Below are 13,512 nucleotides of genomic sequence, written 5' to 3' on the forward strand. Positions count from 1 at the left end.
GGGGGCGGCACAGGAGCACGAAAAATTTCATAGCTGCTTTCTTGGATGTCAGGTTTTAAAAGTCTTAAATTACAGGGCGCTGAAATAATCTAGAAGGGAAAGTGATTTTTAATATTAAGCAAAAGGTGCTTTTTTTGAAATCACTTTTACTGCTAAAACTAGAGTAACTGAGCACCGTAAATTCCAAGCCCTCCCCCACCATCAAAATTATAGGCAACCACTGTCTGTCCTGTCCCCTTACTCCCAAAAGAAAAATAACTACCAAGGATCGACTAAAATAAATCCACTCCCTCATTTAATGTAAATGTCTGTCTAAAATAAATGTTCTCATGTAGAGGAGACTGAACTCACATAGGGGTGCCGGCATATACTTGCTGAAGACATAAGTGACCAGTAGCATGTGTGCACTCACTGTCCAGTCACCAGTTACTGGTTAGCATTTCGTGCTTGAAATAAGAAAGCATCTTCAGCCATCTTTGTTATGCTCGGGGTCCCCTGGGGCCACAAACTCACTGCTAACGTGCTGTCTCCGACATTGGTGGTGATGAGCCCTTCGATGGTGCCATACTCCACATCTCTGGGGTTGAGGCGTTCTTGGTTGCGCCTTTTAAATTTTCGGAGAGCAACTCCCAGCAGGCAGGCTAGAAGGCAGACTGCAAACACTACAGACAGAATGATGAGGCCAACCTCCAAGTGGAAATTCTGTGTTCCAGGAAAGGATTTCCCTGGAGATGGGAGAGAGAAGGGTAACTGGCCGTAAGGCTCATTGTTTACATATTATTTAGCATAACCAATGCCTGACAAGTAGCTCGCTCCTGACCCCGACCACACAGTCTCACAAGTCACAAAGTGTTGAAACTAAAAGACTTCCTAATACCTGGCCAACGGCCCAGTCATTTAACCATTATTCATTTAGACACAACAGGAGTTTGAAAAAATTCCACTGAGAAGCAATTTATTAATGCATCTATGTGAAAAGTGTTTTTAAAATATAAAGTACTACACAAATCTCTGATACTATCCTTAACCTGGATTTGATCTGTAAGGATGTTTTACCAACAAGCCCTTACAGACAGACACTATGCTGTAATATTCCTATGAGCAAGTGCTATCTGAGTTAAGACCAAATGATCCAACCTGTGGTCTCTCTCTTCAATGTATCTTGGAGGTCTACTGCTGAATTCTCATTGCTATTACATCGTGATTTCTGCCTAGGAACCTATTCATTCACCTGTTCTCTAACTCGCTTATTCAACATCCATTCACTCACTCAAAACGTTCTATCCTTGATTCACTCGCTCACCTAATCACTCATTCACTCTCTGGCTCAGACATTATGACACACCCATTCAAACATTTGTGCATTCACTCGAATACTCTCGAATACTCACATGTCACTCAAGCAAATATTCACTTTGCCTTGTGGGTTAAATCAAAGTTCCTCAGTTGCATACTGAAGGTCCATAATTAAAAGATCCCAAGGCAATAATCACCTCTGAATCTCAGACCCTTTCCTGACATCACGTCACCAAGCCCTGTTCTTCCCCACGTATGCCTTACTCTTCCCACGTCCCTGGCCTCTTCAGCCATCCAATCTCAAGCCGAACTTCCTTGATAAATTTAACTTTCCAAACCCAAATTAATCAACAACTTGGCAGATGTCACTTGTATGATAAAGTGTAAAGCTAATTATGTACAGCATTAAATTATGAATATTGCACCTCCTTAATTAAATCAGAAATTCCTTAAGTAAAGAAAATAAATTCTGTGTTACAACTCTAATCTGGCAGAGTGTTCTGCGGATTAGAAACTTTTCACACTGCAGATATAATTTCTACATGAATGCAGACATTTCTTCATGGTCCATCCACTCTATTAATAACAATTTAACTCACAAGGTTTAAGAATTTATCCCATGAAGTACCCTTTTAGGTTTAACCATTAAATACTTGACCTCGCTTATAAAAACATCTCTTTTATTAAAAACTCTCTTTTATTATTGAACCCTATTTGCTTATCAGACTTTAACCTTTTCTATATGCCTTAAGGTCCTCACCATAACTTCAAAAATTATGAATTATGTAACATGACCTTGTATCCGTTTTTTACATTTTTCTGTCTCCTCCCTTTCTGGCTGACATTTCTGGCCATGGATGCTCTTAGTAGCCTCTCCTACTGTTTATTTCTTCTTTTGTGAGTGCAAAATTGGTTAAGTATGTCTATTAAAAATGTACTATATATTAAGAGAGTAAATTTGGCTTGGAATGAGTCTACAAAGACCAAGGTACATTCATGTTTGCAGGGACTCTGAGATAGCAATTTAGGGCTCATTTTATGAGGAAACAGTTTCAGAGGAGGACTGAAATCCATATTGACTATAATACGGAGATGATTCCACAAAAACCACAAGGTTGATGCGAAATCTCACCCAGCTTCAAGTTTCGGTGATAGATTGCTGGGCATCAGATACAGGTTGTCTCCTTCCTCATAAAGAAGGGAAGGTATTCCACTAAGACATCAGAGTCTTATGTTCCACTTTCCTCCCTACACACTCAACATAGAGATGAGCATTTACGAAGCAGAACTGTTTCAGAAATTATGACATCATAGCTCCTTTCAGAAAAGGATGTCAGGAGCTGTTCACCTGCTCATGACCACCAAGAGAGATCTGGTCAGCCGAGCCATCCCCAAGGTAGACATCACCTTGCTCACTTTCCCAAAAACATCCATCCTCCTTGTAGATTCCAAAAGGCCATGCCTTTCTCCTCCTCATCAGAGGGACTTCCCTTGTCACCCACTGTTGGAACAGCAGGAGGAAAGCCTTGTGGCTACTTACATCTTTAACCCACACAGAATCAGGACGATACTGACAAAAACCCTTGATCTAGAAATAGAAAAGTCCATGGGAACCTTTAGTGGGCAGCTGGGCCGTGATGTTCCTGTTACACCAGTCCCCTTGGCAACACTCCACAGCTTGGCCAGGTGACGGCGGGGTCTTACAGGTCATCTTCCCCTGCTCATAGACCTGGAAGCAGCCTTTCTGGTAGACGTGGAAGCCATCGTTGATGCTCAGCGAGGAAAAGCACTGCTGGCCTTCACAGTGGTCCTCATTTCCACAGGAGAGGCCTTCACACACACACATGTAAAGTTTGGGGTTAACCTTGGGCTTTTCATCTGCAAAGGGAAGAGAGCAAGGAAAACAAAAAAATCACTGCCTGGGTTTCAACCCCACTGGGGGAATGATACAGTGTCTCCAAGAGCATTACAAACACGTTAACCAAAGTCAGGGGAAGTATCACCACTGGCCATGATTTCCATATTTCTGTTATCTTGTAACTCTCAGCTGACCAACCACCAAATAATAATCACTTCTCGAGATATGAATGTGTTGATATAAGCTGGGTACTCTTTTATATCCTATACGAGGCCAAAGAACGATTATCATCTGTCCACAGGTTTCTGAAAATGAACTTCTCCCACTGTGGTTTTCATGGTATCTTTGGTCTGATGGGCTCTCACATCCCGATTCTTGAACCAAAATAAAATGTTTTACCAGAACATAATGCTCATCACCTTTATTTTGTGTTTTAAAAAAAGGCTCCTAAATATATGGCGTCTGTTAATACCAGCTCCCGTTGCCTCCACACGAACCTCCATCAACTACTAATACAGGATTGCTGACATTGCTGCCGCCACCTATCTGCTTCAGAAATACAACAGTACAGTAAGAGTTCCCAAGGATGCATGGTCTATACTTCCATATCCATATTATCAATATTTTCAGCTAAATGTCTAGATTAATTTTTCAGTAGTACAACACTGAAGTTTTTACATTATTTACGAGATTAAACACTGCTTAAACATTTTCAACTGGCAGAAAAAAGTTGGCACCAATTATTGAGGATGAGGGCACAAAAGACAAAGGGAATAAAACAATGTTTGAACAGTAAGGTAACAAGTGGGACCAAAGGAAAAGCCCACACAGGTGGGTCCAAGGTGCAAGTTGGATCATCAGTGAATGACACTGAACCAGACCTCCTAATTGCCTCTTTCTGAAAACACTCATTTGAAGTTTCATCTTTCAAATCACTTTCTTTTCCCCTCTTTTGTTAGAATAATTAGTTCAGACTTGCGGGTCCCAACAGTTTCCACCAGTGGGGAAGGAAAGTGAAGACAGAATGAAAACAGCCAAGTCCTAGAGGCCACTGATTAGCTTGATGAGACCACTTTCACCAAAGCACTGTTCATATAAAGAGAGTCAGCTTTCAAAACTCCCTCCGAAGGACTACAGCACAGACAGGCTGCCCTCTAATCCCTGAACCCTCTGTAGCAGGTCTGTGAGCGAACTGCTTCTTTCTTAAAATAACAGGTTGGATGGCTGTGCTTTCAAGAGGAGACCTTAAGGTAAGGTCTTTGAAAATGTCAAATTCATTTACACAGATTTGTGTGGGTGTGTGTAGAGGTGTGGGTTACCTCAGAAAGAGAAAAAGCATTCTCCATCTTTCTTCTTCCCTCTTCAAAGGAGTGAAAAATAGTTCACTGCCCACTGTAATGTGGGTGCCTTGTCCCACAGAGTAAGGGCATGCAGACACACAGACACAAGCCTTCTATTTATAATTGACTTGCTAGGTCTTTTGAAAACCACAAGGGGCTCATCCAAGAGCAAAGACATGCCCGAAAGCAGAAAATCCAAAATAGCCGCTGACAGTGTATGTATGTCACCAGACTCACCCCCGAGGATCAAGAGCCCGCAGACATTTTTAATGAGCAATAACTTTAATGTGCCAAGGGACAGTCTTTATTTCTCCCTGCCTAGAGAAGTCCAAGAGAAATTCCAGCACCAATCTATTTCTATGAGGATGAGAAACATATATATCTGTTGACATAATCCAGCAAAAAGTTTACACTTGCCAAAAGCAAGTTGAAAGATAATATTTCTAGGGAGTCTAGACATGCTTGCCACTCTCAAATGGCACAAAGCTGGGCTGAGAGTTGCCAACTATGCTGCCCAACAGGTGATGATTCTTTGGAGGGAAATGGATGGGTGGGGTGAGGGGCAGAGTTGGTGGTGTCATATTGATTTGTGAGCACAGCAGAGAATTAAAAAGACTATATTCAAAAACTGGGCAATAAAGCAATTTATGTAAATTTGAAACACAAACATGTATTTCAAACCCCTAAATAATTGTTAAAGGTCATTGATATCCAAAAATACATACTAAACACATTAAGGGGGTTGTACCTATTGATGCTGGGTTGGGGAGGTGAGGTGAGTGTTAGGATGAAGGGGTAAAGTGAGAATAATATAGGAGAGGAGCTGATCACAGGCTGATAATGAATTGAGGCATATGAATCATTCACTCGCTGCACCTACGGTCCCCCAGGAACAACAGCAAACAGTAACTGTAGACCATACAGGGTTCACTCATCACTGATCCTATGGGAATGGATGGTCCAGAGTACCAAAGAATTAATGACACTCTGTGGTTCAAATACAAAATTGTCAATTAAAAAAAATAACAATAATAATTTCTCTGGTGTGCCCTCAGAGTGAACTCTGCTCTTAAAGTTCCAGCCCAAACTGAACTCTAGGTGCACAGGTGCAAGAGGCCTACTGCCTTTCCAAGGTCTCTAGCTTTTGAAAGGATGTGGGGACTTTCTGACAGATGTTTAAACTGTAGCCTAGAGAATTTTGCCAGAATTGAGCAGCCTCAAGTAAATACCATCTTTCGTAAGATTCAACCCACTACAGGCAACTCTGCAGTGCATCCAGGCATAATGAGGTATAGATCTTTTTTTTTCTTTCTTTTTTTTTTTTTTTTGCAGTACGCGGGCCTCTCACTGCTGTGGCCTCTCCCGTTGTGGAGCACAGGCTCCAGACGCGCAGGCTCAGCGGCCATGGCTCACGGGCCCAGCCGCTCCGCGGCATGTGGGATCTTCCCAGACCGGGGCACGAACCCGTGTCCCCTGCAGCAGCAGGCGGACTCTCAACCACTGCGCCACCAGGGAAGCCCCCGAGGTATAGATCTTAATCAGATCTTATCCTGTGGGGTCATAAACTAAGTCGAAAACCAAGGTTTTCATATCTCCCCCACCACAATCAGGAAAAAGGGAAAAAGAGGAAGAAAGACAGCTCAGTAATATGTAATAATTAACTCAATCCCTGCTATGGAGGGACCATAAGCCCAGTTCAGCAGTTAGCAAATGGGAAAGTACAAAACCTTCAACAACTTCGCTTCCTATTTTGCTTTCCACCAACATTTAATCTTCTTAATTTGTATATTCCCATATAACTAATTAGCAGAGCCCTTCGTGAATCAATTCTTTTATATACAGCCAGATATAAATGAAGACTCTAAATTCATGAGAATGACCCCATACACCCATGCATATGTCTGCACGTACGCACACACTTCAGTTAAACGCCACTTTGGCAATTTCATCCGACAGAGTGGATTAGTCGAAGAGATGCCAAAAGGATTTTCTGAGCTAGGATTACTAATTCAACAAAGCAGGTTAAAAGCAAGGTAGTAACATTTTCAGATCTTAATATCCACAAGTCTAAGGAACACGGCAGGCCCCCCCAAATGCCTATGACTCACTGTTTTGGTCTTGTTAAAATTTAGGAATAACCATAACATGTGTGGGCCTGTGATATCTTATTTGGGGTAGCCTGGTGGGTCGGGGAGGTGTCAGAATTATCACAAAGCTTTTTTAGGGCCCCAAGCAAGGGTCTGTGGACCTCTAATCTCTCAGACCAGGATATAAATACTCTACACATCAGGGAACGCTGAGGAAGGATAATCACCTTCTGTGACTGATTTTCAACAGTCCAGCCAGGAAGCACCACATCTGATACGAAGCATTTTACACTTGCCTGTGCTAATAACTAGGAAGTGCCCTGGCAGAAGGCAGCCAGTCTATGCTACCTAATTGACACTCATTTAAATAATGGAGTAATTGAAACGTCAAGCCAGAGGTATTCCCTGTGTGCACTGTCTGTTCTAAAGGCACCTCCCGGCATTACTCAGTGTCATGGCTGGCACCCTGTGCCCTCTGTAGCCCCAGAACCAGGCCCGTGTGAACACACTCGCAGCCCGCGTCGGGCTGGGAGCAGCAGGGAGTCCTCGGCACCACCTGGAAGGAGCCAGGGCTGGCTCCGCAACCAGAAGTACAGGCTCGGAATCCCAGGGGTTCACCGCAGCCAAAACTTTTAAAAGATTTTTCTGGTTCTGAGCGATACTCACGCTCACCATCTGGACACACCGACTCTCACAGCCTAATCCTAAACTGGCAGAGGAAGAGGCAGAGCAAAGAGCATCGAGGACTTTTTAAGACTGTCCAGGGCTTCCCTGGTGGCGCAGTGGTTGAGAGTCCGCCTGCCGATGCCGGGGACACGGGTTCGTGCCCCGGTCCGGGAAGATCCCACATGCCGCGGAGCGGCTGGGCCCGTGAGCCATGGCCGCTGAGCCTGCGCGTCCGGAGCCTGTGCTCCGCAACGGGAGAGGCCACAACAGTGAGAGGCCTGCGTACCGCAAAAAAAAAAAAAAAAAAAAAAAAAAAAAAAATTAAGAAAAGACTGTCCACAGTTTGGGATAATCTCGTGCCTCGTAGTAAGAGTACCCGCATTTATGTCTTAAGTGGGACTGGAGCAATCTGGGCACAAGCTACAAACGGCTCTCCATGCTCTCCCGCCCACCTGCCCAGTCACGTACTCCAGAATACTCTAAGGCATTTAAACTGATGATCATTCTAAATGGTGAACAAAACCCCACGTTTCCCACTAAAGTCCTTGACAGAAAAGACAAATGAGAAAATGGTCCAAGTCAACCAGCCTGTAGCCGTGATCCCAAGAGTCAGCAAAAGAAACAGGCTGAATCTCTTGTAGGCTCGGCTCAAAGCAGCACAAATAATAGGCAGTTATTAGACTACTGCTATAAAAGTCCAATAGCTCAGAACTTTATAGGCTAAAAAAGGAACCCCAAACATCCCTGGACTCTTTCCAACAGTATAAACGATTCATTCATTTGAAATGACAGCTTATATTAGGCTCATAGATATGGGAGTCCTTCCATCAGCTCCTAATCCGAGAGTGCAGTGTGGCATCTCTCCAGAATCAGAAAGCATTTGAGATCTCTGGCATTAAACAAAGGCTTACGGAAGGATTTTGCAATGCCAGGTATCACTGCCAGCAAGCCTGCTCCTAAGACGGAAACACAAAGGTCTGTCCGGAATGCCTAGTGAAGGGCATTTGATGGCCTGGCACGAAGGCAGGCTCTATGTCCAGAAACAAAAGACACCCAAGTACCTAAATGCTCTCTCATTATAATAAAACATCCACTTAAGAGAAACCAAATCATATATTTTTTTCCTGATCAGAGAAATCGATACTTGGTAAAGCTGTAAAAGCCAAGAAGCAAATATGTTCCAGGAGTTAAGAGAGAGAACAGAGGCGTTTGAATAGGATCACATACAAATTAGAATAATGACAACAAAAAATGATGGTAGGATTTTGAACTCATCATGCCTCCACTCCAAATGTGTTCTTCCTCCAGTGTTCCCTCACTGAGCTGACCAGACTCACCCCCACTCAGATGAACAAGCTTGATTCCATGACCCTAAAAAAGGAGATGCAGGGAATTTCCTGACAGTCTAGTGGTTAGGGCTCGGTGCTTTCACTGCCGTGGCCCAGGTTCAATCCCTGGTCAGGGAAGTAAGATCCCTCAAGCTGCGCAAGCTGCCAAAAAAAAAAAGGGCTGGGGGAGACACAGTGGTCACCCCGGCCTACAAAAGCCCTGGTTGACCTGCTTTCTGCCTCTTCAGCTTCCCCTCAGATCCCCTCAGTTCTGGGAAGGGCTCCTCCCGCTTCAGGAGCTCAGGTCTGTCAGGTGTGGAATTCCCTCCATGTGGGAGGCTCAGCTCCCTCCCTGCCGACGCCCCCATCCACCCAGTGTGTGCCCATATTCCCCTGAGACCTCACCTCACCTGTTACCTCCTCAGAGAAGCATTTGTTCACACACCCAAATGTAAAGCAGGAGCCACCCGTCTGTACTCACATGGGTGTGTCTGCATGGCTGCTGACCGTCCACGTCTTCCCTGCAGACTGTGAGCCCCATGAGGGAAGGAGCCGAGCCCGCTTTGCTCACTGTTAGGCTCTCCACAGCTGCCTCAGCACTTGGCAGGAGGACAAGCCTGATGAACGTTGGTTTCAGAATGAAGTTTCTCTTCACAGACAGGCTTTAGAGGTGGGAAGAGACATGATGCTGGTTTTCAGAGAAGACTGAGCCTATAAAGTCTTTAAATGTCAGCAGAGATCTTCAGGCCAGGCTTAGTCACCGAGCCGGCGTGTCTGTGCAAACCCCTTCTCCCTACAGGAGCTCGCCACAGTGTCACACCTGCTCACCTCCTCAGGCTTACAAGTGTGGAAAATCAGTACTTTCTGTGGTGTGGTAGGTTTTGTGTTTGCTTGTTTGTGTGTTGGAAGAAAGAGGTAAAATGCGAGAGTTCCAAAAACAAGGCGTAATTTAATACACCAATAGAACAGCAAGGCTTTTATGGGAGGTCCTTCCTTGGATGACTGATTTGAGGACTTTTGGCTACTATGATGCTACGGTGATGAGGATGACCAAAACACAACGAGTGCCTTGGCTTCAGCCAGTTTAGGGAGGTCCTGCAGGACTTGCCTGCTCAGCAGGGACAAAGATGCCCCTGGTCTCTGCTGCCCTTTTTCTCCTATCAGTGAAAACAATGGCATTTTCAGCAGGGAGTGAGGAAGAGTGAATTACATCAGTTTCCCCTTCTTGCTTTGCTGAAGGTGATAAGGATTCCTAAGTCACCCTGCATTTGAACTGCTGAAGCTGAGAGGGGGGGAAAAAAAAAAAAAAAAAAAAAGAATTCCATCTGTTTATTTTGTGGCTGGGCTGACTCCTGGTCTCTGAAATAATCCGTGTAAGTTAAGCCTATTGCAGCAGTCTCACCTTCTATTTCAAAGCCAAAAACTCAGTCTGTGTTTAAATGACTAACAGGTTAAAGAGCACTGTGGGGTATGACCTGAGACGATACTGGTCTGTCTCTTCCATGCTTTTTATGATTCCCTGAACATAGCAAAGACTTAGCTTTAACACATATGCCATGTCTGTGAAGCGACTCCTTCATAAGGGGGGAAATAATGACCCCTTTCTTCATTTTGTCTTCAAACTTCTTGAATCGTCGCTTCAGAGAAACACATGATTACGAGGCCTAATGAAAAGCACCCCACCGCAGCCCACCCCACATGGTATTGACAATTCTTGCATCTGAGTGAAGCTCTACTTGTTGGGAGAGTAACAGAGAGGACCACAGACTGAAGAAGGGGGAAAAAGCTGAGGAATTATAAACATTTCAGAGAAGTCACTCCTTGTTCAGATTCAGGAGAGCCAGTGATGTGGTACCATCTATATAGCATGTCTTAGGCTAGAAGCTCCGATCACAGTGTGGGAAAAGGTGTTCCTGACTCTTTCTGGTTGTCTCCCCCTCCTCCCGCGATATCTGGGGAGTGCATGGCTGCTCCAGCAAGCGTTTCCTACCCAGGCTCTACACTGAAAATTCTGGTTTTACAGGACACCCTAAACGAGGGCTCTACACGGGAACGGACAGCAGAGAAGGGCCAGCTCCCACTTCTGTTTCTCCTCCACTGCCCTACGTGACCTTTTCCTCTGGGAATCAGGGACAGAACCTCCAAGGCTGCCAACCTTTGCTCTGCTTACCATCCGCCAGCCGCCACCACATCCCCACGCCCTTTCCAGAAGCTTTCAAATCACAGAGATAAACCCTTCAAAAGATGGGCACGGCTCCAATTTGTTAACAACAGTCTTAGAATGCCAGCCTCTAGGCATCGTGGCACCCAGAGCTAAAGGCGAAAATGTCTAGAATTAGTTAAATTCAGCTAAATTCCTCCTCTCTAGCTCCCTACCCTACCCCATCCCAGAGAGAAGCGCAGAGGGAACAAGGTAATCTCTAGACTATTTTCTTTCCAGCCCAAATGAAGCCAAAGAGATCAAGATAGCCAAGGGTGAAAAACTGGGGCAGAGCCCAAGCCTCTGATATTGCTGCTTCCCTATCTCCCAATTTCCCAGTCCTGTCCCAAGGCCCTACCAGGTCCAGATCTCCATGAAGGATCAAAGAAAGAAGGAATCCCATGTCTTCCGTCCCATGAATACATGCCTTGTGCATCTGTATTCCAGCCTTTATAACTTGATCTTTTTGTCTTGCCTATCTTCTTTACCCCATCAGTCTAATTAATATGGTTCACAAGAATTCATTAAAACTCCCAAATTCAACACGCTTAAGATTGGCTTCCTCATCAGAGACTAAAGAGCCTACAGTCACCATAAGACAGCTGAGTGCAGGTCATTTTGAGCTTATTCTTTTTCACCCCGGAGCCCACAGAAAGGCCCCAGGTGCCTACGCTCAAGGTAGAAACAGAAAGACTTTCTTCAGAATGCTGTGAACCAGAACTGGCTTTTTAAGCACACATGCCTTCCCCCCACACCCCAGTCTCTGTGGCACAGCACACCATTCCCAGCTTCCACAATAATCTTGGACCTTGGCAGAAGAAAGGCAGCTAAATCTGAGATGTGTCACGAGGCCACTGGCTGAGGAGCAAGAATATCTAAACACAAACCAAGGCGAGAGCAACAGGCCAGAGTTTCCACAGACTCCCTTTTAGCTCCTGTGGTTGTAGAGCGCTGATGGCCTAAAGATAACCCACGACTCTAAGAAGGGTCACTTTTAAATAGTAGCTTGAGTACCACCAGTCATTTCAGAAGTATTTCCTTCCAGAGCCTGCTTCCATCCACATCGGCGTGCCAAGCCTGCCCAACGATGGCAAGCCCGCAGCAGAGATGAAAGCCCGGAAGGACACGGAAAGAGTCCCAAAGGGAAACAGACAGCTCCTGACATGTTGGTTCTGTTCTGTGCCCACATTTGGACTGCTGAGAAAGAATCATCTAGCAAAGAGCCACCTGGTAGAAGTGACCTACTGACAATCACTGGGGATTAAAGAGCACGTAGAAAATCAAACAAAATAGTTTTAACTCAATGCCTCCCCTCTCTAAAACTGAGGCAGGGTACACCATGACGGCTACCGTCTAGGAGTGTTTTAGGAAAGCCTTTCCCTCCAAGAGAAAACATATACCTCTCAGTCTGCTTGTCGGACCCCAGTTTGGCTGAGCACGGAGAACTGTACGGCGTCTTCAGCACATACTGCACGTATGCAAGCACTGTGGCCACCCACTAACCACAAAAGTGCCCAGTGGAACTGCTCAGAGGAGCCTGCTGCTTTTTCGTTTCCTTTGAAGCCAGGGCCAAAGTTCCCAGGATCTTCCTAAGAACCCCTGAGATCTGCTCAGCCCCTCACCTATCCACCCAGGGAGCCCACACTGTCCTAAATGGCAGTCGGCCAGGGGCTGGTGTACAAGGGACAGGCGTGCAGGGGGCTATTTTCAGTTGCTATCTGCTCAAACGCGAGCTGCACATGCTCAGGAGGCAGGCAAGTTTGGGTTGCCTTTCAAACTCTGGGTGGTCAAGAGACATACACCTTTCACAGCTGCCCGGGCAACCAGCTGCCCAGTCCTCCTCCCAAGACGGGAGCAATGAAAACAGCGTAACCTGGCCAGCCACCATGCCAGCGAGCAAGCTGCACCTCTCATGTCACTGCCCGGGTTATTCTGAGCTGGGCTTATTGACACTCCATGGCAACACAGGAACAAAGGACCAGCTAGAGGGATTTAAATGTCTTGCAAAAGTTGCTAAGAAAGTCAGCGGCTCAGCCTTCTGTTTTCATAACGGAAATTAGTATTAGATTATTGTTGTTCACTGCTGCTATTATTTGTGAGCTATCTGCAACAAAGGTCTTCTCTTGGAACTAAGGGTTTTGTTTTTGTTTTGTTTTTGTTTTGTTGGCCACCATCAAGTTGCTATAGTTGGGATGCCTTTGAAAAGGCAGCATGTGGGCCTGTCTGCCCCGACCCTGCAGGAGGACTAGTTTTTCCCGTCCCTTCACCTCTAATCTTGCTGTAACCTGTGATCCACTTCTACCACAAAATTCTTTCAAGGCACACTAAGTGCATCTAATTAATCTTTCAATAGCTCTCACTGACCTCAGGATCTAAGACAAACACCTCATGCCCAAGGCCCTGCCAGGCTAGTAGGGCCTCAAATCTCAACCCGAATGCCTTCTGGAGGCTGCTCTGGCCAGGCTGGACCACCCGGGTGGTGACCTGTATCCCCCCACTTCTCTGGGCTTGGCCCTTCCCCTGCCTAAAAAGTCCTTCTCAGTCCTTCCTTTGCTGGTCTAACGCCTGTTCATCTTCCCAAACTCTGCCTGTCCCCAATACCAGCCTGGTGCTCCATGAAGGCCCTTCCGGCCAACACCCCTAGTGCTGTGCTGTAACCTTTGTCCCTTCCAACTAGACTGTGACTCTTGGACAGCAAAAACCCCTTCTCGGTATGTTGACATCACCATGCCTACCC

The 13,512-nt window shown here is 45.6% G+C and overlaps 1 protein-coding gene across 3 annotated transcripts in view; it reads right to left on the reverse strand.

Moving 5' to 3' along the window:
• The window catches only part of ACVR1 (activin A receptor type 1), a 127,790-nt gene that overhangs the window by 37,003 nt on the left and 77,275 nt on the right, over nt 1-13,512 (reverse strand). For 2 of the 3 annotated variants that reach the window (XM_060105912.1, XM_060105911.1), the window contains exons 3-4: nt 2,911-3,174; nt 514-725 (exon numbers count right to left, since the gene is read on the reverse strand). In XM_060105912.1, coding sequence (XP_059961895.1) covers nt 514-725; nt 2,911-3,174 — 476 coding nt within the window. Of the gene's footprint in view, nt 1-513; nt 726-2,910; nt 3,175-9,056; nt 9,173-13,512 lie in introns of those variants that run through there. The other variant, XM_060105913.1, reaches the window with a different exon arrangement.

This window comes from Mesoplodon densirostris, chromosome 8, assembly GCF_025265405.1.
Source record: "Mesoplodon densirostris isolate mMesDen1 chromosome 8, mMesDen1 primary haplotype, whole genome shotgun sequence".
NCBI classification, from domain to species: Eukaryota; Metazoa; Chordata; class Mammalia; order Artiodactyla; family Ziphiidae; genus Mesoplodon; species Mesoplodon densirostris.